The 26,828-nt window shown below is 34.6% G+C and overlaps 1 protein-coding gene across 2 annotated transcripts in view; it reads left to right on the top strand.

The window, feature by feature from the left end:
* The window catches only part of LOC145678448 (high affinity cAMP-specific and IBMX-insensitive 3',5'-cyclic phosphodiesterase 8B-like), a 1,074,619-nt gene extending 1,050,139 nt beyond the window's left edge, over positions 1-24,480 (top strand). Inside the window, exons 16-18 of one of the 2 annotated variants that reach the window (XM_081748585.1) lie at positions 585-743; positions 6,412-6,541; positions 12,760-24,480. In XM_081748585.1, coding sequence (XP_081604711.1) covers positions 585-743; positions 6,412-6,541; positions 12,760-12,947 — 477 coding nt within the window. In that variant the 3' untranslated portion in view covers positions 12,948-24,480. The remainder of the gene's footprint in view (positions 1-584; positions 744-6,411; positions 6,542-12,759) is intronic. The other variant, XM_081748584.1, reaches the window with a different exon arrangement.
* Positions 24,481-26,828: the final 2,348 nt, after the last annotated feature.

The raw sequence follows: 26,828 nt of genomic DNA, 5'->3' as shown, positions 1-26,828 counted from the left end.
GTCGTGAATGTGTAAGTATCTAATACAGTATTAGTCTAGTTAAGACTGCTTTATATAGGGTTAACGTGCTTCAGGAATATTTGATAAAATCTTGTAGTAAGTTACAAGATTTTACTATAAGTACTGCAGTTCGGTTAGTCCCTTTGTTAAATATCGCCACTACAATTGACTCTTTCCATCTTTTTGGAATTCTTTTCTTCAGTCGCATTTAGAGATCAGTCTGTGTAGTCTGTAAAACTGTTTCGTTAGGCAGTCTCCTCCCTTTTTAATTAGTAGGTTAAAAGGAAACCAGCTTCTGATGATTGGTTACTGTACATTTTTTTAAATCGCCGTTTTGATGTTTGAGAGGAATAGGTTTACAGTTTCTACTCCATTGCTGTTTTCCTTATGTTATCCGTGTATATTTAGAAGTTGGTCAAAATTATATCCTTCGCTACGTAATTCTGTATTAGGCTTGTACCTTATTTATCCGTAATAAATTCCTATGAAATCTAGATTACGTTTTTCCCCTCCAAGTCCCTTCTTTTATAATAAAAATAAATATATAACTATATTTTCGGTTTAATTAAATGTATTAATTGCAGGCACTGTGTGAGTCTCCAGATATTGATCTACTCACCATAGAAAATGTAGCATTGATCAAACGTATGTTAATTAAATGTGCCGATGTTTCTAATCCTGCACGTCCTCTGAAACAATGTGTTGAGTGGGCTCGAAGGATAGCAGAGGAATACTTTTCACAAGTAAGGATATTTTGATCTGTTAATCACAAAATATATATATAATTACAATGTTCATGTTGATCTGAAGAGTCAGAAAATATCACTCATATTGATGTGGTCAGAGTAAAATTAAGGGATTTGAGGTTCCATTGCAAGCAAAAGGTATGCAAAATCCATCTATGTTTATTTGAAACTGGAACTAAGTAGTCAGTTGAGTGCATTTTTATTTGGCGTGGATAAATCTAATTTACTGTATTACCAAAGATAATAATTAAATTGGCTATTACATTTCAAAACTTTTGCTAGTGGAACATACGGTAGGTATGCAACTCGTCTGGTAAAAATACAAAATCTCTACTTTGGAATATTTGTTTTACCTGATAAATAACTCATCCAGGTAGCCAATCTATTATTCCGGTAGGATAATACTATATCTCTAAACTGATGATTTCTTAAAATGAGAGTTTAAAACACAGTAATAACAATTCGCACTTATAAATACAGAACAATGCTTCTTATCTCGAGTTATTTTCCTTTCATATTTGGCGAATGGGAAAGTGGAATAAAATAAAACATTATCTTCAGAAGTGTTAGTATATAATGTTAACCAACGGGGTAGTATAGAAATTAACACATTATTCGTCTATTTGGTTGGTTTAACTTTTTGAATACTTTTGATTTTTATATATATAGAACGTTACACAGAAAAGACTCACGTGCTCGATAATGTTCCAAAAATAAAAATTCGATCAAACTGACTGCGCAGATTGCTATGAAATAACATATTTTATACATATATGAATATTTAAGCAGCTCATTGTGCAACTTCAGCAAATAATTAAATTACCTATTGTATATGTATATATCAAATGGTAAATATAAATATACATATAAATACATAATAATTGAAATAGTGAGTAATTTAGTCCATATATATCATCATTATGTAGATTATAAAAATGGTTTAGTATTTTTTCCTAAGTTTGTTAAAACAAGAGCATTCTATTTGTAAATATTTTATCTGTTTTAAGTACTGACGAATTCTATACCATTTTATACAAATGTATATGTAATATGGTCTACAGAATGATTAATAAATCTAATCTAATCTAATAGAAGCAATAAGTATCCGATAGTAGCCGCTTAATTTGCGTAATAAACTGTAAAATACCTACAATATAATTTTGTATTATATATGACAGTTAGTGGTGATAATCATTTCCTAGCAGCCTCCCAAAGGATAGACTACAAAGATCGTTCAAAGACACCCAGGCTGATTTTTTTGAGCCGGCAGAAGACATAAAGTTAACAGACCAGGAAATGAAAGGAAAAAAATCCATGATTGTCGGGAGAAATTCAAGACAAGTTGAATTTTTGCCAGTTGTTAGGACCCAACTAGAGGTACATTTTCCCAAAAATCCCAACCCCTCTCCCTTGTGCTTTTCCCTCCACCCCCTTGAACATCCAATTTGCAAGGTTTTCAATTATCACTCATATCTCCGTTATTATTAATCCGATCTTCAGACTCCTTTTATAGTTTCTTTCCTTGAACCACAATCTTAAATATATATATATATATATATATATATATATATATATATATATATATATATATATATACACTTTGAGGTATGGAAACATGTAAATGGACACCTTAAGAGAGCGAAGTGCGCTCTCACCATTATTGCAAACTTCGCAGAGTTGCCGCGCCCTCGTTCGCCTCGTTTACCTTAAATACCGTAGCATAAGATCGCATGGACTCTCAACGCAATATCTGAAAATTGGCCCCTTTCATTATTTTTCTGGCTTTGTAGGTCCCTAGAGCCGTGACACTCACGGTCCCTGACTCAAACTCACTCACTATTGTTCTTGATGAATGATGTAATTAGATATTTTCCGATTTTGTAGAATGTATTACTCATATTTTTTCAATTTCGCGTATCTTTTTTGTCAGTTTTGGTTCGGGGGACTTTCGCCTCTAACCCATATTATGTAGGGTTCTTCCATTATTCACCACCTGTGGACGCGTCGTGTCCCAGACTGACAACCGGCAGCTGTGAATTAATTGACACTATTATCTATTAAAAATAATCCTTCCCATTCACAGCATCACGGACCTCCCTGCCTGTGATACAATTTTTGTGCTCCTTACACACGTTATGTTCATTATTCACGTCTTGACAAATGATGAATATCGACTCTAAACTGACAGAGAGGGAACTGTTAACGAAGAAAGGAATGTTCACAGTGAGACGGAGTAGTAAATTTTGGTCAGGTACCTGGACAGATATGAGTATTGAGCAGTGTCTCATCCGTTCATTGAAATTTGTTGGAAGTTTAACACACGGTAGAAGCATAACTGAAAGCATGCTGTCCAAATGGGTGTATGGAATTCCCATGTTCAAAGGTTCACGAAGCCATTGAAGAGTCTTTGGAAACTGCTATAACATTTACTGAGCAACATGTGGAGATTAGTGGAACAACAAGGAAAAGAAACCAGGCAGATGTGGAAAAGTTTACTACGTGGCTTACAAAACACAATCTGTTCACTAAGATATCTGGAGAACTTGTCTTTTTATTATCTGGATGTGTGTCTGATGGTTCTGTCAAGTGCGATGACGCTTATGAAATAGGAGTCGCAGCGATTGAAAAAATGAAACACAAAATTTTTTAGCGATTTACAGCTTCATAGAGGGGACATTGTAAAAACTCAAGCAAAAAAAAAAAAAAAAGTTCGGTCAAACGAAGTGACAGTCAATCCTCCATAGAATTTTGTGTGTGTGTGACAATCCAAACAAATTAAAAGAATACCTAACATATGATCTAGCATCTAGACCGCCGTCTCTTTTTTTACGTTTTGGGATCCCGGGTTCGATCCCAGCCCCCGCCAAGTGAACTTTGTGGTGGACAATCACTGTGTGCGTGGGTTTTCTCGGGGTTCTCCCGTTTCCTCCCACTTCCTTCATTCCACCATTTCATTCATTACTCATCATCACCGTCTCCTTTAGCCTAACCGGCATAACCGTGGGACGTAAAACAAAGATTTCATTTCATTTTCATTTCTTTTTTTACGTTGTGTCACTCCGTAATGGCACGAAATGCTCATTGCTGAAGATATTCCAAGATGGTTTGCAAGAAGATAAATTCTGGATAAAGACCAAGATGTTAGTGATGCGACTTTTGTAGTTGACTGAGGGTTTCTGGTTCATTATGTGAGATGACCGAGTGATTCTACATACGGAGAAATAGTTACAAATTATTGTGACTATATAGTATCTAACTATAGAGAAAATGCTAATTTAATTTCTGATAGATATCCGAGGCATTCTACCACTATACACGAGGAACAAAACAGACGAGCTGCAAATAAAACTTTATGCAAAATAAACTTTGACGATAACACAAAATGTTTAACAGCCAAGGAAAACTATTTAGGAAAAAGGGAAAATAAAAAAATCTTACAGGCAGTAGCATCAGAATTGTACAAAAAGGGTATATCAGTTTATATGGCAGAAGATGCTAATGTTCATATAGTGGAAGTTGCCATAAAAAAAACTAAATCAGTGTTTCAAGATTGCTGTTGTAAGTTCCAATAAGGGTCTATTGGTCCTATTAGTGGATCTTACTCCTGAGAGAGAAGAAAAAAAGTTTGCATTTTTGTAAACAAATAGGCGGTAAGAATCAAACCAAAGTATTTTACAACTTTCACATGTTGGTTGAATAAAACAAAGAAATCGGAAGAAGTCTCTTCTTTACCCACGCAGTGACTGGCTGCGACACTACGTTTTGCTTTTATGGTTTGAAATCCTCGTCTGACACTAAGAAGCAAGCTTTAATATTTACCGAAGACAATGTTTTCAAAGAAGAATTGCTAAGAAGTGGAGAACGTTTTGTACTAGAATTGTATGGACTGATCAGATACTCGAACTTGAATGAAGCCCGATACATTTGCTATGCTCACAAGAAAGTCAAATTTGAGATCGAATTTCGATTTGGCTAAACTACGTCCAACAACAGAAGCATGTCAACAGCGCTTACTAAGGGTTTATTTGCAGGTACAGAGATGGTTGGGAGCCAATTTGTTAGCTACTGAATGTGGATGGAAGCTGGAGTCCATAAGAGGAAATGCAGAAGGGAGAAAAGTACTTAAACAAGTTACCGCTTCAAACCCTTTTGCACCAGATGATTTGTTGTATTTAGTGTCGTGCTCTTGCAAAACTCATTGTAGAGATTATTGTAAGTGTCGCAAGTCAGATATGAATTGTTCAGGTATGTGCGAACATTGTAATGGTCTTTCATGTCACAACGCAGCAACCGTGCATGATCAAGACGCAATTGATTATGAATAATAACATGTATATGTTGTAAATAGTTATAATGCCTTAGACATAGACTGGAATTGTACATATAAATTATGAATTATAAGTGAATTGTTGATAGGATGATGTGTAAACAAAAATCAAGAAAAATATAATGAACAAAACGTGTAAGGAACATAAAAATTGTAACATTAGCTAGCGGTAGGTGAGAGGTCCGTGATGCTGTGAATGGCAATGATTATTTTTAATAGATAACAGTGTCAGTTAATTCACAGCTGCCGGTTGTCAGTCCGGGACACGGTGCGTCCACAGGTGGTGGATAATGGAACAACCCTATATCATATGGGTTAGGGGCAATGCCCCTTCCCGAACAAGAACTGACAAAAAAGATTTGCGAAATTTAAAAAAAAAAAAAAAAAAAAAAAAACCCGAGTAATATATTCTACAAAATCGGAAAATACCTATTACGATCATTATTTATCAAGAACGATAGTGAGTGTGGCTTGAGTCAGGGACCGTGAGTGTCACGGCTCAGGGGACCTACAAAGTCAGGAAAATATGAAATAGGCCAGTTTTCAGATATTGCATTAGAATCCATGAGATCTTATGCTACAATATTTAAGGTAAACGAATCAAGCGAGGGCGCGGCAACTCTGTTCATAATGGTGAGTCGCTCTTCGCTCACTTAAAGTATTCATTTACATGTTTCTATACCTCAAAGTGTATATATATATATATATATATATATATATACCGTTTTAAAGCTAAAGCGCTCTACAACTTTCATTTGAAGCATTTCTACAAATTATCGAATACACAGAAGTTAAAATAAAAACGGAAAATATACACATAAAAATGTAAAATTTACATATTTCTACGAATATGTCTTCAACTATTAGACCTAGCGAAAATGGTTAAGAATGACTTGACTTTTTTTTAGGTCGTAGTTCAAGGAAAAAATTTAGAAGGAGTTTGAAGATCGGATTAATAATAACGGAGATATGAGTGATAATCGAAAACCTTGCAAATTGGATGTTAAAGAGGGTAGAGGGAAAGCACAAGGGGGGAGGTGGGGACGTTTGGGAAAATACATCTCTAGTTGGGCACTAACGACTTGCAAAAATTCAACTTGTCTCGAATTTTTCCCGACAAAAGTAATTTATTTCCTGAGCCATAATGATTCACAAAAAATTGTTCGTTTAGGCAAAATGTAAGTAGCAATTATCGGATTATGTTAAACTGAATTAAATTCAAAATTTACGAAAGTGATATGACTATGATATTGCACGAACAAATTAATATTTATGAACATCATTAAATATAAAATATTCTTTTAAGAACTCGTTATAATTTATAAATGTTTCTTTCAGACGGATGAAGAAAAGCAGAAAGGTTTACCTGTAGTTATGCCTCAGTTTGATAGATCCACTTGTTCAATACCAAAGTCCCAAATGGGTTTTGCTGATTATATTATCAACGACATGTTCGAATCGTGGGACGGTAAGTACATATCATACCGGTACAAAATACTTTAGTTGGGTGTGGTACGCAGTCCCTAGAACAATGCATAATTGGAACAAAAGAATCACGAAGCGAAAATTGAAAACATCTTACTTGTTACATAGTAATATTACTCGACATAGTATAGTAACTGTTAATACAAACATTTCAAACATTTCATCTGATGGGTAGGAAACAAAAAATCCGAGAAGTATTCAGTTGAAGCGTGAGTGGATTCCAACATGATGCTCAGTTGGATGTTTTACAGCTTTTCTTCGTTCTTCAATTTTTCTTTACCTCCTAAGTCGTCTTTTCATCTGTTGAATTAGTTTAGCGAAAGTTCTTATAATTTACTTCCTTTTGTGCTATTTTCCAATGGGTTTTTGGGTTACGTGTCTTGGTTGTAGTGAACGTAAAATGATATTATTTGGTCTTGATAATTTTACTAGTTGCATAATGTTGCAAAATAATTTTATAAGTACAAAGAAATGCAACTGATATTTAGTTTTCGTTTGCTTTGATCCCCAATATAATGCACCGTAAACAATCACATAAAACGTAATTAGTAAAATGTTTCACATATTTATTCGGTTCGTAAATGTTATTAAATAAATGAAATATTTAAAATCTCACGGATATGTCCTAGAAGTTACAGTAGATAAATACAACTAAATTATGGTGAAAGAATTAGTGAAATAAAGATAGTGGGAGACAATAAAATAACCTTTAGAAAACTTATAGACACAACTCTGTCCACCGCAAGCTTACATTCCCTCCGATTAAGCAGGAACCCTTCGTAGAAGTGAGCACGTCATCACTTAACCACTGTGACAGTTATGAAGCTCTCGAACGTTATTTTGGTGGCATTTAAAACTTCATTTTTTAAATATAATTGTTCAATTGAAAATCATTATAGTTATTTTATACATGTCTAAACTTTTTTTTTTTTTTTGTTTGTTTGTTGATAACGTGTCATGTTTGCAGTGAAGTTAGTTTCAACACAAAGGTACAAGAATTGTCCGGGGGAGAGGAACAGGAAGCTTCCCAAAACGTTCCTCAGTATTGTTCCTTATGAAACCTACTATATTATAGCTCAACTTCTTTTCTCTCATTCACTCGTCCGTCTCTCACTCACTCGTACAATCTCTCTCCCTCGCTCTTTCTCTCTTTCTCTCTCGTGAAGTAAGGAGGAAAAATTGTCAGACAAACACCCAAATAAAAAATACCCCAAACTAGATTATAATTCTTCACCTAAATCTTCCAGGTTTCCGGATGTAGGTCTCAGTTTTATGCAATGTGGAAAAATGAGTTCCCGAACAAGTATATATGGTATGGAGATAGTAACAGGAAAATAAACTGATACTTCGATTCTTTAAATCCTAAGTGGGTAATTGCAACTAATTTAATAAATTAAGAAAGACGTAGAACCAAATTAGTCCAAATAAATAATTCAGATCTTGAATTAATATATATAATATAAACTGGTTTATACTTACTACTCAACGAATACGAGAAATTGTCTGTCATAGTAATTACCTCAATGTACCCTGTCGTATAATAGAATTTCTCATAACCAGAAATACAGATCTTTATCTGAAGATGGGAGGCTTTGGCCAGAACCCAGTTACACGGAATTGGGATTCAAGAAGGGATAGAATATATTATAAAGGTAACTAAGAATGTTCAGTTGCTTTTGTGGAGGTCTTTTTCAATTGCTCCTCACACCGTGAGTTGAATGCGAATGGCGAAAAGGCGAAGGTCAGTTGTTGGTGTGGGTATATCCAACATACTACTTGGTTATGGCAGTTCAGTTACACCGTGAACTTGCGTAAGAACAGACTGAACATAGAACCTCCACAGAGCGTCATAAGGGCGTGTATATTGTACGAGTTCAAACTGGGGTCAAACGCCGCTGCAGCGGGGCGGAAGATATGCCAGGCCTTTCGTGAAGCTGTCGTGACTACGCGGACAGTGCAGCGGTGGTTGAACAAGGTTAAGGACGGTGATGAAACACTCGGAGATCACCACGTGTCGGGCGACCAACACATGTACAAAATTATTTTCAGGCAGCAATTGAGGAACGTAGTGGCCAGACATGTGAGGAACTGGGACTACAATTCAGGGTGAGTGGAGAAACCATTCGGCAGCACCTCAATTAACTTGGAAAGCACTGCAAGTTGGGTCTGTGGGTCCTACATGATTTGAGTCCGAGCCAGAAGGCAACGCGAGCAGACACTTGTGTTTCTTTTCTTTCTCGCCTGAGGAAGGAGCCATTTTTGGACAGGGTGTTTGACATGTGATGAGAAGTGGGTCCTGTAGGAAACTCTACGGCGCTGTCATCATTGGTTAGCATCCCATGAGCCGGTTCCAAAATAGCCGAAACCAGCACTGCACTAGAAGAATGTCCTTCGGTGTGTTTGGTGGACTGCTCGCGGCATCGTGCATCTGGAACTGCTACCAGCTGATCAGAGCATGAACGCAACTGTATACTGTCAGCAGTTGAGCCGTGTTCAAGAAAAACTCAAAACTCTGGAGCCAGCACTTCTGAATCGTAAAGGGGTTCTTCTGCTACAGGACAACGCTAAGCCCCAACGTGGCTAGGATGATCTGGGACACCATTCTACGCCTTGGGTGGGAAACACTATTGCATCCCGGACATTGTACCGTCCGATTATCACCTGTTCCATTTCTGTGACAATCACCTTAGAGGACACCAGTTCAAATCCCTAGTAGAGGTGCAAAATGCACTTGATATATTCTTCGCTTCACGGCCCACGAAGTTCTACCGCGATGGAATCCATGATCTTCCAGAATGTTGACAGAAGGACGTCGATGCTGATGGGGAATATTTTTGATCTTGCAGGTACGGTAACACCTGCAAGGTGACAGCATGAGAATGAAAAAGCAACATATCGACGTTCGAAGGTAGTGAGTGAAAAAGAGACAGAACTTTCTTGGTTACCTTTGTATTTTTACGAATTATCTCGTAGGTGGTGGTTTTGCAGGGAAGGAAGTAGAAGCCCGTATATTTCCTAACCCCCTGTCCCTACTTAGAAAAGTTCACTGTTGAAACTCTAATCTGTTAAACTTGGACAGATTTCGTCTAATGTTCCGGTCCTCCAGCAATACATATATAAATATCACTTACAGTTTTGTCAACATGTACAGGTTTTGCCTGACCACCTCAACCTTAAGACGCTAGAAACCTAAGGTTTCTCTCAGCAAGATCGAATAAAATTTTGGGATAGAAATTGAAATTATAGGTTTCCTTCCTTTCGAGGTATTTTCATACTCGTATCTTCCTTCCTTCTCTGCATTTTTATAAGACATGGATAAGAAACAAACTCTGTTCTCAAGATCTTGTTTTGGGGCTGAAATAATACAGAGTAGCAACCAAACACTTATATTCCTAATGTAACAATCCCTTCTTGCAGCTTCACTGATTAGTCTTTCTACCTAGCTTTGATTTGAGTTTCTTAATATCAGACAGTTTATCCCCTCATTAGTTAGAAGACACTGTTGTTTTTTTTAATTAAAGAGAGACCTCCCTTCTCCTCTTTTAAGCAAACCACTGTGTCCTTCTGTCTCTCTCTCTCTGTGTATCGTTCCAATTATATAAGTCTGATGCCAATGAATTTTTATACGGCGTTTCTCTTTAAGATCAATATATGGATATAGAGTATATGGAAATATAATTTTAACGTAAGAAAAGAAACCGTTACCAATGAAAAATAAACCAGAAGTATATATACAGTATTTGGTCAGAATTTCTTTTCGTGAATTAAATAAGCTAATTGTGAATATGAATATATAAACAATTATTAGACTTCCAAACTATGCTGTGCATAAATGTCGGAAGTCTTATAGAACGGATTTGTCCATCCGTCTGTCGATAGCTATCAGAGCAAAAACTATAAGAGATATCAAGATGCGGTTTTTTGCAATCGATTCAGCATCCGAAGAATAGGTTCCATCTCCTCCATTAACTCACTATTCAAACTGAAATTCGTTCAAATTAACTATTTCCGGTTTCAACACATCGCCATGGAACAAAAATGGTAATAGATAGCGACAAGGTGTTTTCTGCAATCAATTCAGGGTGTCAAATTAACATACCATCATAACCCGCAACACTATCAAAAACTAGAAGTAGTTGAAATTTACTACTACTTCCGATTCCAGTACTGATTTCCACATAGCAAAAACGGTAAGAGATATCGAGATCAGTTTTTTACAATCTATTCAACTTCTCGAGAGTAGGTTCTGCCTCTTTCCTTTACCATCTATTCAATCCGGAAATGGTTCAAATTGTTGATTTCCGGTTTCAACATTTATCGTCATAGAACAAAAACATTAAAGGATAGCGATTAATGGATTTTGACATGAATTCAGCGTCAGAGAAACAGGTTCTGTCTTTGATATTATTACTCTATTTGCATCAATTAGTTATACTAGGTCGAATCGAACCCAGGTATCCTGCCCTGCGCCAAGAGAGCAGACGGTAACCGTTTAGCCATAGGGAGCTCTTTCATAGCGTAGAGTTTGAAATGCATAAATGAATTGAGTAATGTTTTGAAAGTGTAGCAGACTTTCATACAAAAATCTGTAACTATGCAGTGTTTAATTAATTCTGTGTGTTGTTGAATGGGCTCAACACGTATCATTTTTCAAAAATTCGTAAATTAATTAAGTTTAGAAATAATCCAGCACTATGTTACAACTTTACAGCTTTCTTTCATACAGCGGTAATAAACTCTGTAATTGATCTTTTAATATCCCTGTAGTGTATAGCATGGGAATTACAAAAAGAAATAACCTGCTACAAAAGATTCACTAATCGTATCGAGTTGTTTTACAGAGGTTTGATTTATTTATATTGATCCGAAACCAATTTGCAACTGTACCGCGGACCCGCAGCTTATCGCCGTGAGATTACCACAAGCAAGCAACAGTATCTCATTAGTCATGCAGTAGAACAGTATGGTCGAGCGTTGTCTGATCCTGCCAACACTGAACAGATTCTAAGAGGGGTTCATTGCGGCCCTTTCCGATGCTAAGTTCACGGCATCGCGCATCGTAGAAATGTGTCGAGTGCGTAATTTGTGTGTGGAGTGTGTCACTGTGAATCGTATTGTACTTAAATTATCTGTAGAGTTCTGGGCCTACTACACCGAAGCAAGGAGCTAGAAACCAGCCTTCCGTGAAGAAGACCCCGTGTGGTTCGGTGCATGGCGATCTACGAAAATTTCCCTACACACGTGCGATCGGCACCAAATACAGCGCCATTCACAGGGATTTATACTTCACGGTCATTCGCAAGAGCAGTGTGCATTTATGTTCGTGTCGTATGGCTGAGCGGAAAAGGAACTGCAGAAGGATGTATGAACGTCATCTCGCAGATGATCGATGGAAGTTTGTTGTTACATGCCATTATATACAGATCTGTTGACACCAAGGGCCGAAGCACGTTCTTCAGCCAGCGCGCAAAGGGTTTTCCAAAGGGGTTCATGATTGTGGTAGGTTTCTTGTAAGAGGCAAACTACGTCTCCGAAAGATGGAACGAAAGGTCGAAATCAATTCATACTCGTATCTTGACTGAAATGTACCAGCACGCAATCCCAGCATTGTACGGACAAGATGAGAACCGGGTTGAACTTCACCAAGACAGGACATCGAGCCACACAACGAAAACATCACTGGAATTTTACCAGCCCCAGGTTGAAAGTTTTGCTGGAACGGCTGTATGGAACAGGAAACTGGAATTTTGGCAGTTCCCTTCTCCAACATCTCTGTGAACAGTCCAGATGCCAGCCTAGTGGACTATCGTGCTTTCGAACTCCTTAAGCGGTCTGTCCTGTTGTCAGTCCGCACCGTCGCCGGCATGTAGAAAGCCTATGAAGAAGAGTGAAATCCAATACCCATGGTCCAGCTACAATAAAGTTTCATGCACTGGAAACTCAGATCCCGTGCAATAGCCAATAGGGATGGCCTGCAGATCGAATGCAACCGTTGGTGAAAACACGGTATTTCCTAGGAAGTAGCACATTCAAAATCAGCTCAATATAAGTTAATCAACCTCTGTAATCAACCTCTGCAATATATATAGTATTGTTGGACACTTGTTTGTTTATGTGTTACTTTTGAAAGATAATATTACCCATTTTCATCGATCCTAAAATCAATGACTCTTGACTAATAATCCTGTATTCTACTTTCAGCTTTTATTGATATGCCCGAGCTTCTACAATATCTTAAGAGTAATTACCAATTTTGGAAAGAAAAAGATTTACAGGGTATTACTAGGCTAGAAGATACTATCGAGTTTCAAAGCAACATAATCGGTGACGTGCAAAGTACAATTGATGAGGAAGTGAAAACTCAACGAAGTGATAGTAGTGTGTGCTAAAAAAGAAAAAGTGTATGTGCTATCATGTGTGAATATATAGTGTTATATATCGTAATGTCAATGTATACGTAACAGGAACAAGAAACCTGATCCTTCTTCATATAAGCATTTTCCAAATATATTTCTTCCTTTGTGACTACAAGCTATTTTTAGAAAGTCAATAACATCTATAATTTATTTCATATTGATTTCCATGTTCAATTGTGCAGTGTCAGGATGATATAAAATGTGAACTATCTCAGGTTTGAAACTTAAAAGCTAGGTTCGTGCAACTATTTCTTCCAGAAGTAAACAAGAAACTTGTCAACAATATCTCTTAATGCTTATTGTGAAGTACAAAATAGTTGTCGAAAAATATATATAAATATGTAAGAATGTAAAAGCCCTCTAAAACAGCTGGTTCTGTGTTAGAAGCTATGTTGTGTTTTTATTTAGTTGTATAAATAATATACTAACTTAATCGCATCAAGATGATTTTCAAACATATATATATTGATTATTATAAGTTTATCGTAAACTTTAAAATATCTGCCTCTTTTCATATTCTTCATTTTGATTGTAAATGTATAAGTTATTTTTATTATGAGAGAGGCAGTATAATTATTTGTTACCATGTCAATTGTCAAAATAATGTGATATGTAATATTAGCAATCACATACCATTTGACAATATATCAAAAATGCGAAACCAAAGAGGTTAAAAGAAATTGTTTCATTTGTTCTGTTGCTTACTTTTCACATATCTTGTCTCATTTTAGTATTTAGTTGCCTGTTTTTCTTTTATTTCGTGCTATTCCCTGCATTTTACCATAACAATTTACGAAGACTATAGTCATGTATATCAGCTTAAACCATACGTAAATACATTAATTTTACTAAACATTTTAGCTAATAAGTTTAGTTTTTTTCTCTTTCTTGCCTTTTGTGTATCTATTGCGAAATATATTATCAGTAATTAAACATAAGGACGGGACCAAAACAGACGTCTGCGTGTAGAGTATTCTCGCTGTGAATTTATCAAATTCTCTATATAAAAACGTCTATTTTCAATCTTAGATTTGATATATCAAAATGATTAGATCAGTTCAGATTTTTATTAGTTTTCATGTTGAACTCTTTGATCATAATGTTAATGTCGAGAATGTTTTTCTTTCTTAATGCAATATCAGGCCACAATAATATTTTATCATATAATGGAACATATCGTTTCCTGAAAGTAAAATTAATAGCGCAAACAGACAAGTTCCCTACTATTCAGAATAGTTAAATCTGCACCAACAGAATAACTTCCATTTTAAATTTATCACTAAAAATATATTCGTTCACATTTTTTGTTGCAAATTCGTTCAACATGTACGATTTTCCAATATAAACACAAATGATTAATGTATTTGCAGTTGAAACTTCTTTTTTAATGGAAGTATACTAACATTTTTTGGAATGTTAGTAATACAAAATTTAGATCACTAATATTAATTTTATTAAGTTATGATATCCACTATGCTCTTGAAGCAGTAAGTTGTTCAACATAAAAGGAAATGTATAAATATACAAAAGTTCAAATAAAGCTAAGGTTTAAAGGCAATGGTAATGAAAATGTTACGATATACTCTTTCGACAAATATTGTTAATTTAATTCTATAGAGGAAAAATTATAAAACATCACTACAAGATCAGTCCATTTGTCTCCCAATATATCGTGTAGTTTTGTATCACTATTTTGTGCCAAATAATGCAGTCTTTAACTAGCGTAAATAGATAATAGGATTTTTTAGAGTCGGTACGCGTTATGGTGTTCAGAGTAGCTTATTGCAGTAAATTGTAGGGTATATGAGCACACAAATGAAACAACATTAAACCTTAATATTATCCGTCCGACATCAAAATTTATAATGAAGTTCTTCTTGAGAAAAATATTGTTTTTAATATAAAGAATTTACCCAAAATTTGATTTTTTTAGATCCAAAATTTGATTTTTTTCTGGTTTTAAACCCTCTTCCTTAAAATAAAATTTATTATATTCCTTTTTCTCTTTTACTTCCGCTTATTTTCTTTGCTGTTTAGATTTTCATTCACATTTCGTGTTTTTCTATTATTGTGTCTATATAGATAATGATGTACTATATAAAAGTACTAGTTGTGCACAGCCCTTTAAGTACAGTTTTATAACTGAAACTATTATGTCATGAGATTGTGTTTCTAGAACCGAAGTATAGATGTGTATATTTACCTTTATTCCAAAAAAGTATTCTGAAATCTTTCTTACAAAAAGAATTACTTTGAATTAATTCTTTGCATAGAATTTATTGATGAAGGTATAGGGAGGAAGATTGTGAATTAACATTTATGCCGTTAGTTTCACTACAGTTTTTATTTATAAAGTAGAAAAAGGTAGAATGAGCCACTACGAAAGCCTAGATTATGTCGTTTTATTTTAAAATCTGAATGTGATGATTATTTCTTGTATAGAGAAAAGCACATTTTTGAAAACTGAAAGAGATGTTTAACAATAGGTGCAATATTATTTTTATATTGTATATTTTTGATAAATCAATGTTCTTATTTATATCTCTTATGCTAAATGTATGCTAAACTACTTCTTGAGATGTTAAAATGAAATTATTTTCCTTATCAAAAAAATAAACTTTAAATAAAACTCATAGCTCGCTCGCTCGCTTCATGGTTTATAAAAACAAAATTAAGAAAAAAAAAAAAAGATTTGCAAAAAGAAAGCTCAGTATTAGATCCTACCTTGTGCCGAAAGCTCTTAGAGCTTATAATGCCATAGTTCCTTCGCGTTTACATAGTTAGCATTCTCACCTTTAGGCGTGGTTCGATTCCCGTCGGAATACTACGGTTTGGGTCCCCATCAAACTTCAATTTCAAGGAATATACATTACGCATATTATTGCATATGAAAAACATATTAAACAAAGTATTGACCAAATAAAGTCTATATTAAATTACATGTAAACCTTGAATATTTTAGTTTCGTATTTGTTAACGCGTGTTTCCTTTATTTTCAAGGTGTATAGCTTTTGTACAACACAATAATGTACATTTCTACGGTATGATCCAATTATTACACATCTAGAGAGAGAGAGAGAGAGGGGGGGGGGGGGTGAGAAGATAGTCGGAATGCTTAAAATAAAACTTAACAGTTACATTATTATCGGATGCTCTTAAGAAAGTGAAATATGGTTTCTTCAGTCTTGATGTGAATACACGAACGTATTTAAAATGGAAATATAAATCCTTAGAGGAATATAATTCACTGCTTCCAAACCGTATTTCACAAAGGTTCGTCATTTCACAGCTACAAGTTTGTGGGAACTTGGAAGATAAAATCAATATACTATCAACTGTTCCAACAAATTTCACTAGAATCTTTCTAATATTACGTACTTTACATAGAACGACACTGTTGAATATATTTCAACAGAAACATATTTCAATCTACATTATTGATTACATTTCGTTTGAATTGTATAATGATCCTGAAATCTTAGATTAAGAAATTATTGTAATAAATAACCTCTTCAGAACTTAAAAATCGTGTAAATAGAATAAATACAATTTCCGTGTATATATAGTATGTTTATTTGAATACGTTGTACATAATATACGAGGGTCATCGCAAAAGACATGGCAATTTCTTTTTTTTTTCTTTTTTTTTTTTAATGAAATGAAACAAGAAATTCTGAAATATATAAATGGAAGATTTAGTACATATGAATCGTTTTTTCTAAACAACACGTGTCAGAAAAACCAAGTTTTGAGAAAAATGAGAAACTATACTACACACTATAGTTTATCCAAAAATTTCTATTTATTTATTTATAATATACCACGCGTAGCCAATAGCTTGACAGGTGCAGATATCTCACAAAATGTGTATCTACGCGTAGCAAACACAATAGTGTTGTTAACTTCATGTCTGACAAAACTCGAATTACAACATTACACACATTACAAGTGCAACTTTAATTGTGCATAAAGTTCAGGAACACACACCAGTGACACCTAGAATCCTTTGAAATACACCCTGTTTCCAAAAGAATATACGTAATTCAAATGCATATATTTATTAAACTTTAAGACGTACGAATAAGAAATTTTATGCCCATATTTACGAACCTCTCAAGTTCAAATTACAGTTCAAAGTTCAAATTACAGATTTTCAGTATGTCCTCCATCAGCGACACAAACAATATCACATCGATACCCAAATTCCTCCCATACTCGGGCAAGCATGTCCTGCGTCACTGATGTTATGGCAGTACGGATCCAGTTCTTCAACTCCTCCAGGTTCTGTGGGAGTGGTGGTACATACACGTTGTCTTTAACGAAACCCCACAGGAAGAAGTCACAGGGTGGTAAATCCGGTGACCGTGGAGGCCAGCTGAGACATGCTAAGTCGCCAGCTCCTTGACGACCAATCCAACGGTTCGTTAAGTTTCATTCAGATATTCACGCACTTGGCGACTCCAGTGATTGGGTGCTCCGTCTTATTGAAAAATGAAGTTGTCTTCGTGCAGCCTCGGAAACAACCAGTTTTGTAACACAGCGAGATACTGCTGACTGTTAACCGTGTTTCCACTAAAGAAGAATGGGCCGTAAACAGATGATCGAGATATCGCACAAAACACATTGACTTTGGGCGAATCTCGTACATGTTCAATGACTGCATATTGGTTCTGTAGGCCCCAAATTCGAACATTTTGTTTGTTTCCCTGACCACTAACACAGAAAGTCGCTCTATCACTGAACACGATGCGTTGTGCAAAAGTATCATTGTCAATAGCATCCAGAATCTCGTTATAAAATGCCACACATTTGCGTTTTTGTCATCAGGACGCAGTGCTTGTAACAGCTGTAACTTGTACGGCTTCATAACTAACCGACGTCTAATAACACGCCAAATTGTTGTTGTCGGCACTTATAACTCCTGACTGGCACGACGAGTTGATTTTGAAGGACTATGTTGGAAAGCAGTTTGAATTCGTGCAACATTTTCTTCAGGAACACGAGGGCGGCTGGGACTCTTTCCTTTACATACGCATTCTGTATCTACAAACTGTGGATACCATCTGTGAATGCTCCACCCATTCGGAGGATCAATTTGGTGCCTCAACCTGAAACGTCTTTGCACTGTAATCACGGAATTGCACTTCGCAAACTCGAGAACACAAAATAATTTCTGCTGCGAAGTAGCCATTTTAAACATATGACGGTTACCAAGCAAAACAGAAGACAACTGACATCTAGTGGCTATTAATATAAACTAGACTATGTATTCGTTTCTTCAATAACAGAGCTGAGGCGCAGCGATTGATAGTTTGGACAAAATAATTGTTTGTTACGTATATTCTTTTTGAAACACCATGAAGTTTCTCAAAGAATCGATTAGATGGCAGGATCATAACGTCGGAGTAATGTCACATGGCCGAACTACAAACGTACTGTAGTACGCCCGCACTTTCCTGTAATGATATGTATGTCGGGCTACTCGGGAGAAACGCCCGAACGTCTACACAATACACTCATCCTTTATGATAGCCCATACGGTAGCGCGTATGTAGAATCTTCTCGCACCGTGAGGATGGGGAGTACTCGAGTATCGCACCATATTCGCAAGACATCTCATTCCAAAACCGAGATTCTATTGCGTGGAACATGCTTTGAACACGTGAGGACATTGCCACAGGAGTGACCCATGAAAGCAAAAGATTCGCTTACAGTGAAACCATGAGTATTTGGTGCCTTCCACATCATAGGTAATGTATGGTGGATTCTTCTCAAGACTACTTCGAAAATGCCACTTGTATATGTTTCTGGTCATTATGCCTAATTGTAATTGTTCTTGTAGTGTTTTAATGTTGTAATTCGAGGTAAAACACTTATGAAACAAACGATTCGTTATATTCACTTTTCACGTGCTATATCCTGATGGGGAGATATATATATATATATTCATCCAACTCCTTACATGTAACATTTACATATATACTAACCCTCCATTTGCATATTTAAGAATTTTTTTGCTTCGTTTCCATTTTCGTAATAATAAAAACAAAGTTGGTATGACTTCTGCGACGTGCGACCCTCGTACTTTCATGTGTATCTCAATTGTATTGGACGATTAATGGGTAGTTGTAATGAAGCTGAATTATTTCTTGGTTGATGATTTATCGTCTTATTTCTGTGTGTCATTACTACAATTTCGCTTTTGTGCTAACAGTAAAAGGCAATAAGATTTGTGTATGTATCGTATAATACATTTCTGAAATTAAGTAACATTTTCTTTTACTCAAAAATTACACAGTGAATGAATATTCATATCTGATTCATCCGGAAAGATAAGTATAATGTTGCATTGATAGACTTGAAGCAGTTAGACAGTTTTGAGTAATGTTGATCCCTATTACAGTTTTCTATATTATTTTTTTTATACATAAATCTTAATATTTGTTGTTGCTGAGCATAAGAAAATCCATTATGAGTATATTTAGTTGCAAGAGAGCGAGAGGAGTAGAAATTTTTGTATATCAAATTAGTCTTAGGAGTAATATTATATAAAGAAATCAAAGTGTATAAATAATGTTAACTCTTTAAAGAACAAGGAGCTATTCAACAATAATTTGCTAAATGAATTAGTGCTTCATTACATAGAATTATTACTAACTTCGATGTTACTATCTGTAATAATGGAAAATATCCCATAACCTTGTTTATAAATTTCACTTTGTTTCTTAGGAACCAATATAAAAGATAATTCTGTTTATGTAAAATACTATTCATGATATGGTGTATTATAAATTCTACCACATTAACAACCATCTGAGAATTTATAAATGTTTAAAATATATTTAAATGATCATGGTTAATGAAATAGGCTGGAAAAAGTATGGAACAATTTTCTTGTGAGTAATGCTTCTGTCATTATATTATTGTTAAACATATTGCGTACAAAAACAGAATGCCATTAGCATTATTCTTTATCAAAGTGAATACTAAAGTTGCTAAAAATTGAAATTTTCTAATATTATTCAAACTAGTACATGCAATTGTGCTCATATTTTATTACATTCATGAGTGAAGAGATTTTTGTATAATACAACCATTTAAAAAAAAAAAAAAAAAAAACATGAAATACATTAAATAACATTGTAGAACATTAACTATATTGAATAATAATGCTTTGTTAAATGTGTCTCATTACACTAGATATCATTTAAATTAAAATGGAGTGCGTGTGAAAGTTGCATAAAATTCCAAGATCCCATATGCAGATTTACTATATGTTTTGGTATTACAATATTAAAATGAGAAATGCTCGAACAATTTTAAGAAACAAGTAATAGATATTGTTTCTCCGAATTCGTGTTATTTCTCAATATGTGTATGTGTGTTTTTTTTTAAACTGACATATTGACGTATTATTTACTCGTATACTGTTCATGTTAAATTTTAATTCGTATCTTGAAGATTTCTTTCTTATGCTTCCATTTAAGGTGTTGTAAGAGCAACATGCCCTCAACATTTAGTTTGCTCCAACAAATGAATTTTACAGTGTCTGTTGTTAGCAGTGTACTTTCATATATTGTGACGCTGTATTACATAAATGTTTCTGAAATCTACTCGAATGCTTGAAGAAATATACAATTATCTAACTTGATAGTATATGTAAAATTCTAAAGCTTTGGATCAGCAATCTAAGTTGTGGATATGTTACTACTTACTATTCATGTTGTATGGGAAGTAGTTGCAAATTTCGTATTCTATTTATAAAAAGAAATACAGAATACATTGCTGCGTGCTCATTGTGCATATCCTAGCATTACAGAATGTGTGTTATTTTATTCAGATTTAACACTTTACATACCATTATGTATGTTTGAATTAAAGTGAAGCAATATTAATAATAGAACAAAAAGCGGGCTCCAAAAATCTATGTTATTCCAAAATTAACATTAGTATATTTTGCTGAAACATGGGCGTCTCAGGTATGTAAAAATTGAGGGGGACGACTAAACCAAAGAATGGTTGTTGACTTCAACTAAGTTTGTAAAAATCGTAAGGTAAATGAGAAGCCACAAGAGCTAGCGGGATAGGGTTTGTACCTGTATCAGCACAATCAATCATAAATATCTTCCATCGGTGATAGGTTGCTTGCTACATATTTAGAAGTTTTTATATACTGTGATCCTCAGAGAACTTAATTTTGATGTAGGAAGTATACTAATAATACTGTCCATTAATTTCGTATTTCTCTACCTTCCTTTTTTCCTTCCATCATACTTTCTACCATATCACGCAAAGTATAATGTCTTATTCAACAATGTCCCAAGACGTTTTAAAATTATAACTCATTATATTCTCTTACTCCTGTTATACCTGATGCCCTTCACTGATTTATCATTATTATCAGATAAATTTTTCCATTCTCGTCAACGTACAAATTCCGGAGAACTCAAGTATAATATTTTTGTCACCGCAATCATTTAATGATATTTCATCATTTCACATGCTGTTTTTTATTTATCATTTACATTTCGTGCTTTCTTAATAAGTATAGAAAACTAACCGTCTATTCCAGTTTCCAATCATCCCACCCATTATTGCTTTATCCTTTCTCACATTTGTTTTAATCTCAAACTATTTTCACAGTTTTTTCTTCATTTTCTTTGACATCATGTTAATTTTCGATTCAGGTTCTGCAATGGCAGCCATAGCAATTATACTATACTGTCTGCAAAGCAATTATACTATTTCTTCTACTTCCTGTCAAATTATGATTAGTACGTTGTGCGTTCGTGATGATGTTAATCTTGTCCAACCATACACTTTCTGGGACCCTATCTTTCAGCAGCATATCGCACATCCCTCATACCACCATGTGAACTTAGTGTTCTACCCGGTGTACACCTTCTACTCTAGCCTTCTAGGAACGCGCACCTAAACCTTATCAAGAACGTGTAGGGTATGATGAGACGGAATCTAACCAATAACTTTCTCTGAAACAACATTCTCCTAAGACAGACAGACATAGTCTACAACATCTAACCGACTATGCGTCCGAACAGTTGTGTGGGATGGTTGTGGGATAGTTACATGCTCTATTAAGACGATTAGGATTAGGATTTAGATTTCTGGATCTTCGGCATCTATGGCCATGTTAACCCGTCACGTATGGAGGATGACGTCCCTCGGCGATAACACTATCCGGGGAATGGGAAGGGAGAAAGGATTGGAGAAGGAAGAAAGCGGCCTGGGACCTATATGTTAGGTACCATCCCAGCATTTGCCTGATGTGAATGACGAAAACCCAGAAAAATTTCTCAGGATGGCTGGTCTGAAAAAGCTTTCTAGTTTTTCGACCAAGTGTTCCTACCGGGAATCGAACCCGGTACCGCTCACACCAAAGGCGAGTGTGTTAGCGATTACGCTACGCGGGACCACTCTCTTAAGATGAGTACTATAACAAGTTTGATAACATGTTCAGGATGTACTACGTTAATAACTGTCTTCTCTCCCCTTCTTCTTGTACACAAGAGTAGTGAATTCATACTGTGTGTTCTTAAATGCAGTTGCACCAGTATATTTCTGTAGTTCTTAGATATTTTGTTTTTTTAGTTATTGAAGTCTTAATTCTCTGTAAAAGTTCTTATGACTTCTCTCTCGTCATTTGATTACAAATTTTGAATATTTCTTTCTCCCTATATTCTTAGAACACGCAATAAGACTACTTTTTTCATTATTCATTTCGCTATATATTCTTTAACATATCTCTACGTATCGCATACTTTTGCGATTCTCGTGTATCTCGTTTCTCTTTCGAATGTCCAGCATGCATAGTTTATTCTTTTTGTCATACAACTCAATTTATTATTTCATGATCTCAAGTTGTAATTCGCTTATTAAAGACTCATTTCTATCTTTATTTTCTATATTGTCGTAATAGTTTTTCCTTGCTACCTTTCTATTTTTTGTTGAATTTGTCCCCGTATACATTCGAAGTTTTCTATCCATCCTTTTGTTACCTTTACATCTATTGTATATTTTCCCGCCTTTGTTGATTTCACTTTTTAATTGGGATTCAACTTTGTACACATTATTTACATTATCCTTTTTGAAACTTTTTTTCCATACGTTTCTTTCCCTTGTTTTCCAAAATTTCTTCTGTAACCCATGCTTCTTACTTATTGTACCTTCATCATACCGTACTTTTACTCGCAAAGTTCAAAATGCTCCCACAGCTAATTAGTTCTTGTATCTATTTTTCTCAACTTACATATTTTTCTTCGAAATATCAAGCAAATCTTTTTTACTTTCCCATCTTTAAACTTTTCAGTATTTAACCTGCTGTCTCTTACTTCTTTTCATAATTGTATTTTTCAGTGGGATTCCACCTGTCAGCACAAGGTTACAGCATTTGCGTTTGATTTTAACCATTGGCGTTCAATATCTGTGTCTTGATATCAATTATATATTTTAATACTATCCGTTAATTGTAGTCTATCTATCTTGTTTTACTTCCATCATACCACGGCATTCAGAAGACAAGTTTCATATAATTATATACACAATATAATACTACAGTACTACTTAGCAACAAATATAACATTCATGTGTTCTTCCTATTTCTTTACTTCTTCCGTGTACGTACTTACAGGCTTCATCCATTTCCTCTTCTACACAATTTTTTGCGAGACGTGTCCATGTTTCCCGTCACTCCCCGTCAGTAACGCCCATGTAATGGAATATGATGTAAGATAGAATATTTTAAAAATGTTTGCCAGAATATAAGGTTCATGTTTTATACAGATTGTAACATATCTGATCCAAGCCTTCAATTTTACAACCATATTATCTTTTAAGAAAACTAGGAACTGTGATGTGCCTCTGCGTGGTACTGTTTGTAGTGCCAAATAAGTCAATTACGTGTACTGCTGTTCCATCATTACTCTTACTTGACTTGAATGTGCTGAATAGGAGAGTGTGTAAAATGTTTTATATATGACTTTTATTAAATAACCTCTTAGTTGAAATTATACATAGGTATTAGATTATCAAGCACAGAGAGAAACATGGTTACTGTTTCATTTGAACTTTGTCGTAAATTCGATTTATTATCTATCAATTTAAGTTAATTTTTCATGCGTGTCCAAAGCTTATTACAGTGATAGAGCAATTTACGTTTGTTAAAAGTGATATATGTATGTATGTGTGTGCATGTATATAAGCATAAATTGTACTAAATATATCATGAGATCAGATATACAAGTGTTATTGATGTAGTTACAGTGCATAAGAAAATTTCTGAATCACTGCCAAATGAAAATATTTAAAGAAATTATCGCTCGTTATTACATGTTAATATAGTAAATGTTCATCAATACAAACTCGAAAATCTTTATTTGTTAAAATTATTTTTCATTATTGATAAATGTACGATTTTTTTGCCTTTGTAGTCCATGTGTTCTGGGTTACAACATTTTTCTCCTGTGATCTTTTCGTGATTTCTAATAGGTGTATGACGAGGTTCTTCTCTTCGTGATAATCCTTATATATATATATATATATATATATATATATATATATATATATATATATATATATATATATATATATATATATATATAATATGTGTGTGTGTGTGTGTGTGTGTAAATACAAATCAAGAGGCATGTGTACTGTAGTAGTATAATACGATTTTATGTAGGAATTATGAAAATTAAACTAGGACGCACATTTACACAATTCAAATAAGATTCTAATAAAACTTAATAAAGTTAGAAAATATTACTAACAAAATTCGGATGTTTCCAGAAAGTTAAAACATATGTAGTTTACATAACTTATATATGTAGGGGGAAAAGATCTTCATTTTAAGATTAGAATTACATGAAAATTGTAACAATTTTCGACCGAAAATGACTTTCCATTTAGAGCTTATAAAACTTACAATTAAATTTTCAATTAGAACTATTGACACAGTAATGAACAAAAGGCCATTTACTTCTAGAGATCAATAAAAGATATTTCAAGAGAGGAATATTTAATATATTAAGAAGGTAAATACATGCATTTTCAATGACACAGAAGTTGAGATTACAAGAAAGGGATCACGTCGTATATGACAAATGTTCGTAAAGAAAAACAAAGAAAATATCCAGTTACGTAACAGTTACTGTAGTACTCCTTTAAAGTTATTCAGCCGATGTTTCCACGTCTTTCTATGGCATTCTTTCCATTAATAATTCATATGTTTCTAGTACCAATTGAACTGCTTTGACAATATTTTTAAAAATATTATATTCTTGGATGCTCTCCCCGGCGCTGTGAGTGACAGTGAATGGAGCATGAACTTAAGTTCTTCTGAACGAGCTTCTTTCTCTGGACGTTTTCCTACAGTTTGGAAAGAAATGAGGTATTAGCATAATTTTTGTGGTATTCTGGGGGTATAATTCAATTAGTATTACAATTAGCGAAATACCTTCAGAAGAGTACGCACTTCTGTGCAGCCGATTGGTTAGTAAGTGTATTTGATGCATGTGGTTTCTGATTCGATTATATACGAAGGCACAAAATTTCCGATGTTGAGCCACCATCGGTGAGACTCATTGAATTAAGTAGTGGTAAACTTAGTTCTAAAGGTCAGAAATAATGACTGTGGAAGCCAGTGTACTGATTACGTCACCAAACTGAACTTGTCTTGTTGGCAGAACCATTTATGGAATCCGATGCCTTGAAATATACTTTTTGTCTGTTCTTTTTTATTGAAGTTTAGCGTCTCTTTCAGCACCGGATCTATATAAGACGAGGATGTACAGTTTAAAGTGAAATTCGAATCAGCACAAGCCATTCAAGTTTGAATGCCTTCCAGGCGAGAATCGAAGCCGGTCTTCGTGCGTCAAAGGCGCACATGCTAGTAACTAGAGCTGAGGGGTGGGTGGACGACTACTTTTGAATTTTAGTCTTCTCAGAAATCATACTTGGCATTAATCTCTGTCTCGGTATGGCATGTACCATGCTTAGTATGAGAAAGTAATATCTCTTTTAAAGACAACAGTTGCAAAGTGTGATTTCAGTTTAAATGGATCCAAGAGATCGCATAATGTAATGTAACATAATATAGCAGTTGCTAATAGAAACAGTGGTGAAAAGCAATTCTAGTAACCTTTCATTATATATTGACCAATGAACGAACAAACCTCGTACACTTCTGTTGGACACACCACCCTCCACGAACAGAATACAATAATGTGTTGATGGTACTTATTCTTAATATAGTGGCAGTAGGATAGCATGAAAATTTCATTAATACAGAAGTATTACCCACTATACGTGTTGAAATATGACTTTTCAAATATTTGCCGAGAGGCTTTTTTCTGTGACAGGCGTATTGTGTGGTGAAACATACTAATTCAGATCGTGTGGCTCGTATCCCAGACCTGTTTCGATTTTTCATGATATTAAGATTCATGAACACATTCGATTTTCATGAACATGAACTACATTACTATATGTTCTGATCATGGTATCGAAAGTATATTGTTCATAGAAGTAGCTCCACAAACGATAAAGTTTCAACTCCTGATCAGAAATAATTCAAATTGTATTCCGTTACTATTTCTGAGACCGTCCCACAGTACCACCATCGAAGGTGATACGCACTAAATGAAAGGGAATCGGAAACTGTCGGGTACCAATTTCCCCTATGATATTTGAAATTTAAATTTCTAGGTATTATTTAATATTATAAGTGTAACTTTTTATATTAAATTTTCACAAAAATATTGATTTGCTCGTCTTTTCAATAAGTAACGAAACATTGTTTTCCATGTAATTGGTATATCTCTTTCCATGAAGTTGTCT

The sequence above is a fragment of the Thermobia domestica genome, chromosome 2 (genome assembly GCF_964235325.1).
Source record: "Thermobia domestica chromosome 2, izTheDome1.hap1.1, whole genome shotgun sequence".
Lineage (NCBI taxonomy): Eukaryota > Metazoa > Arthropoda > Insecta > Zygentoma > Lepismatidae > Thermobia > Thermobia domestica.
Note: the sequence above shows the minus strand (reverse complement) of the source record. Positions and strands in the feature narration are given on the sequence as shown.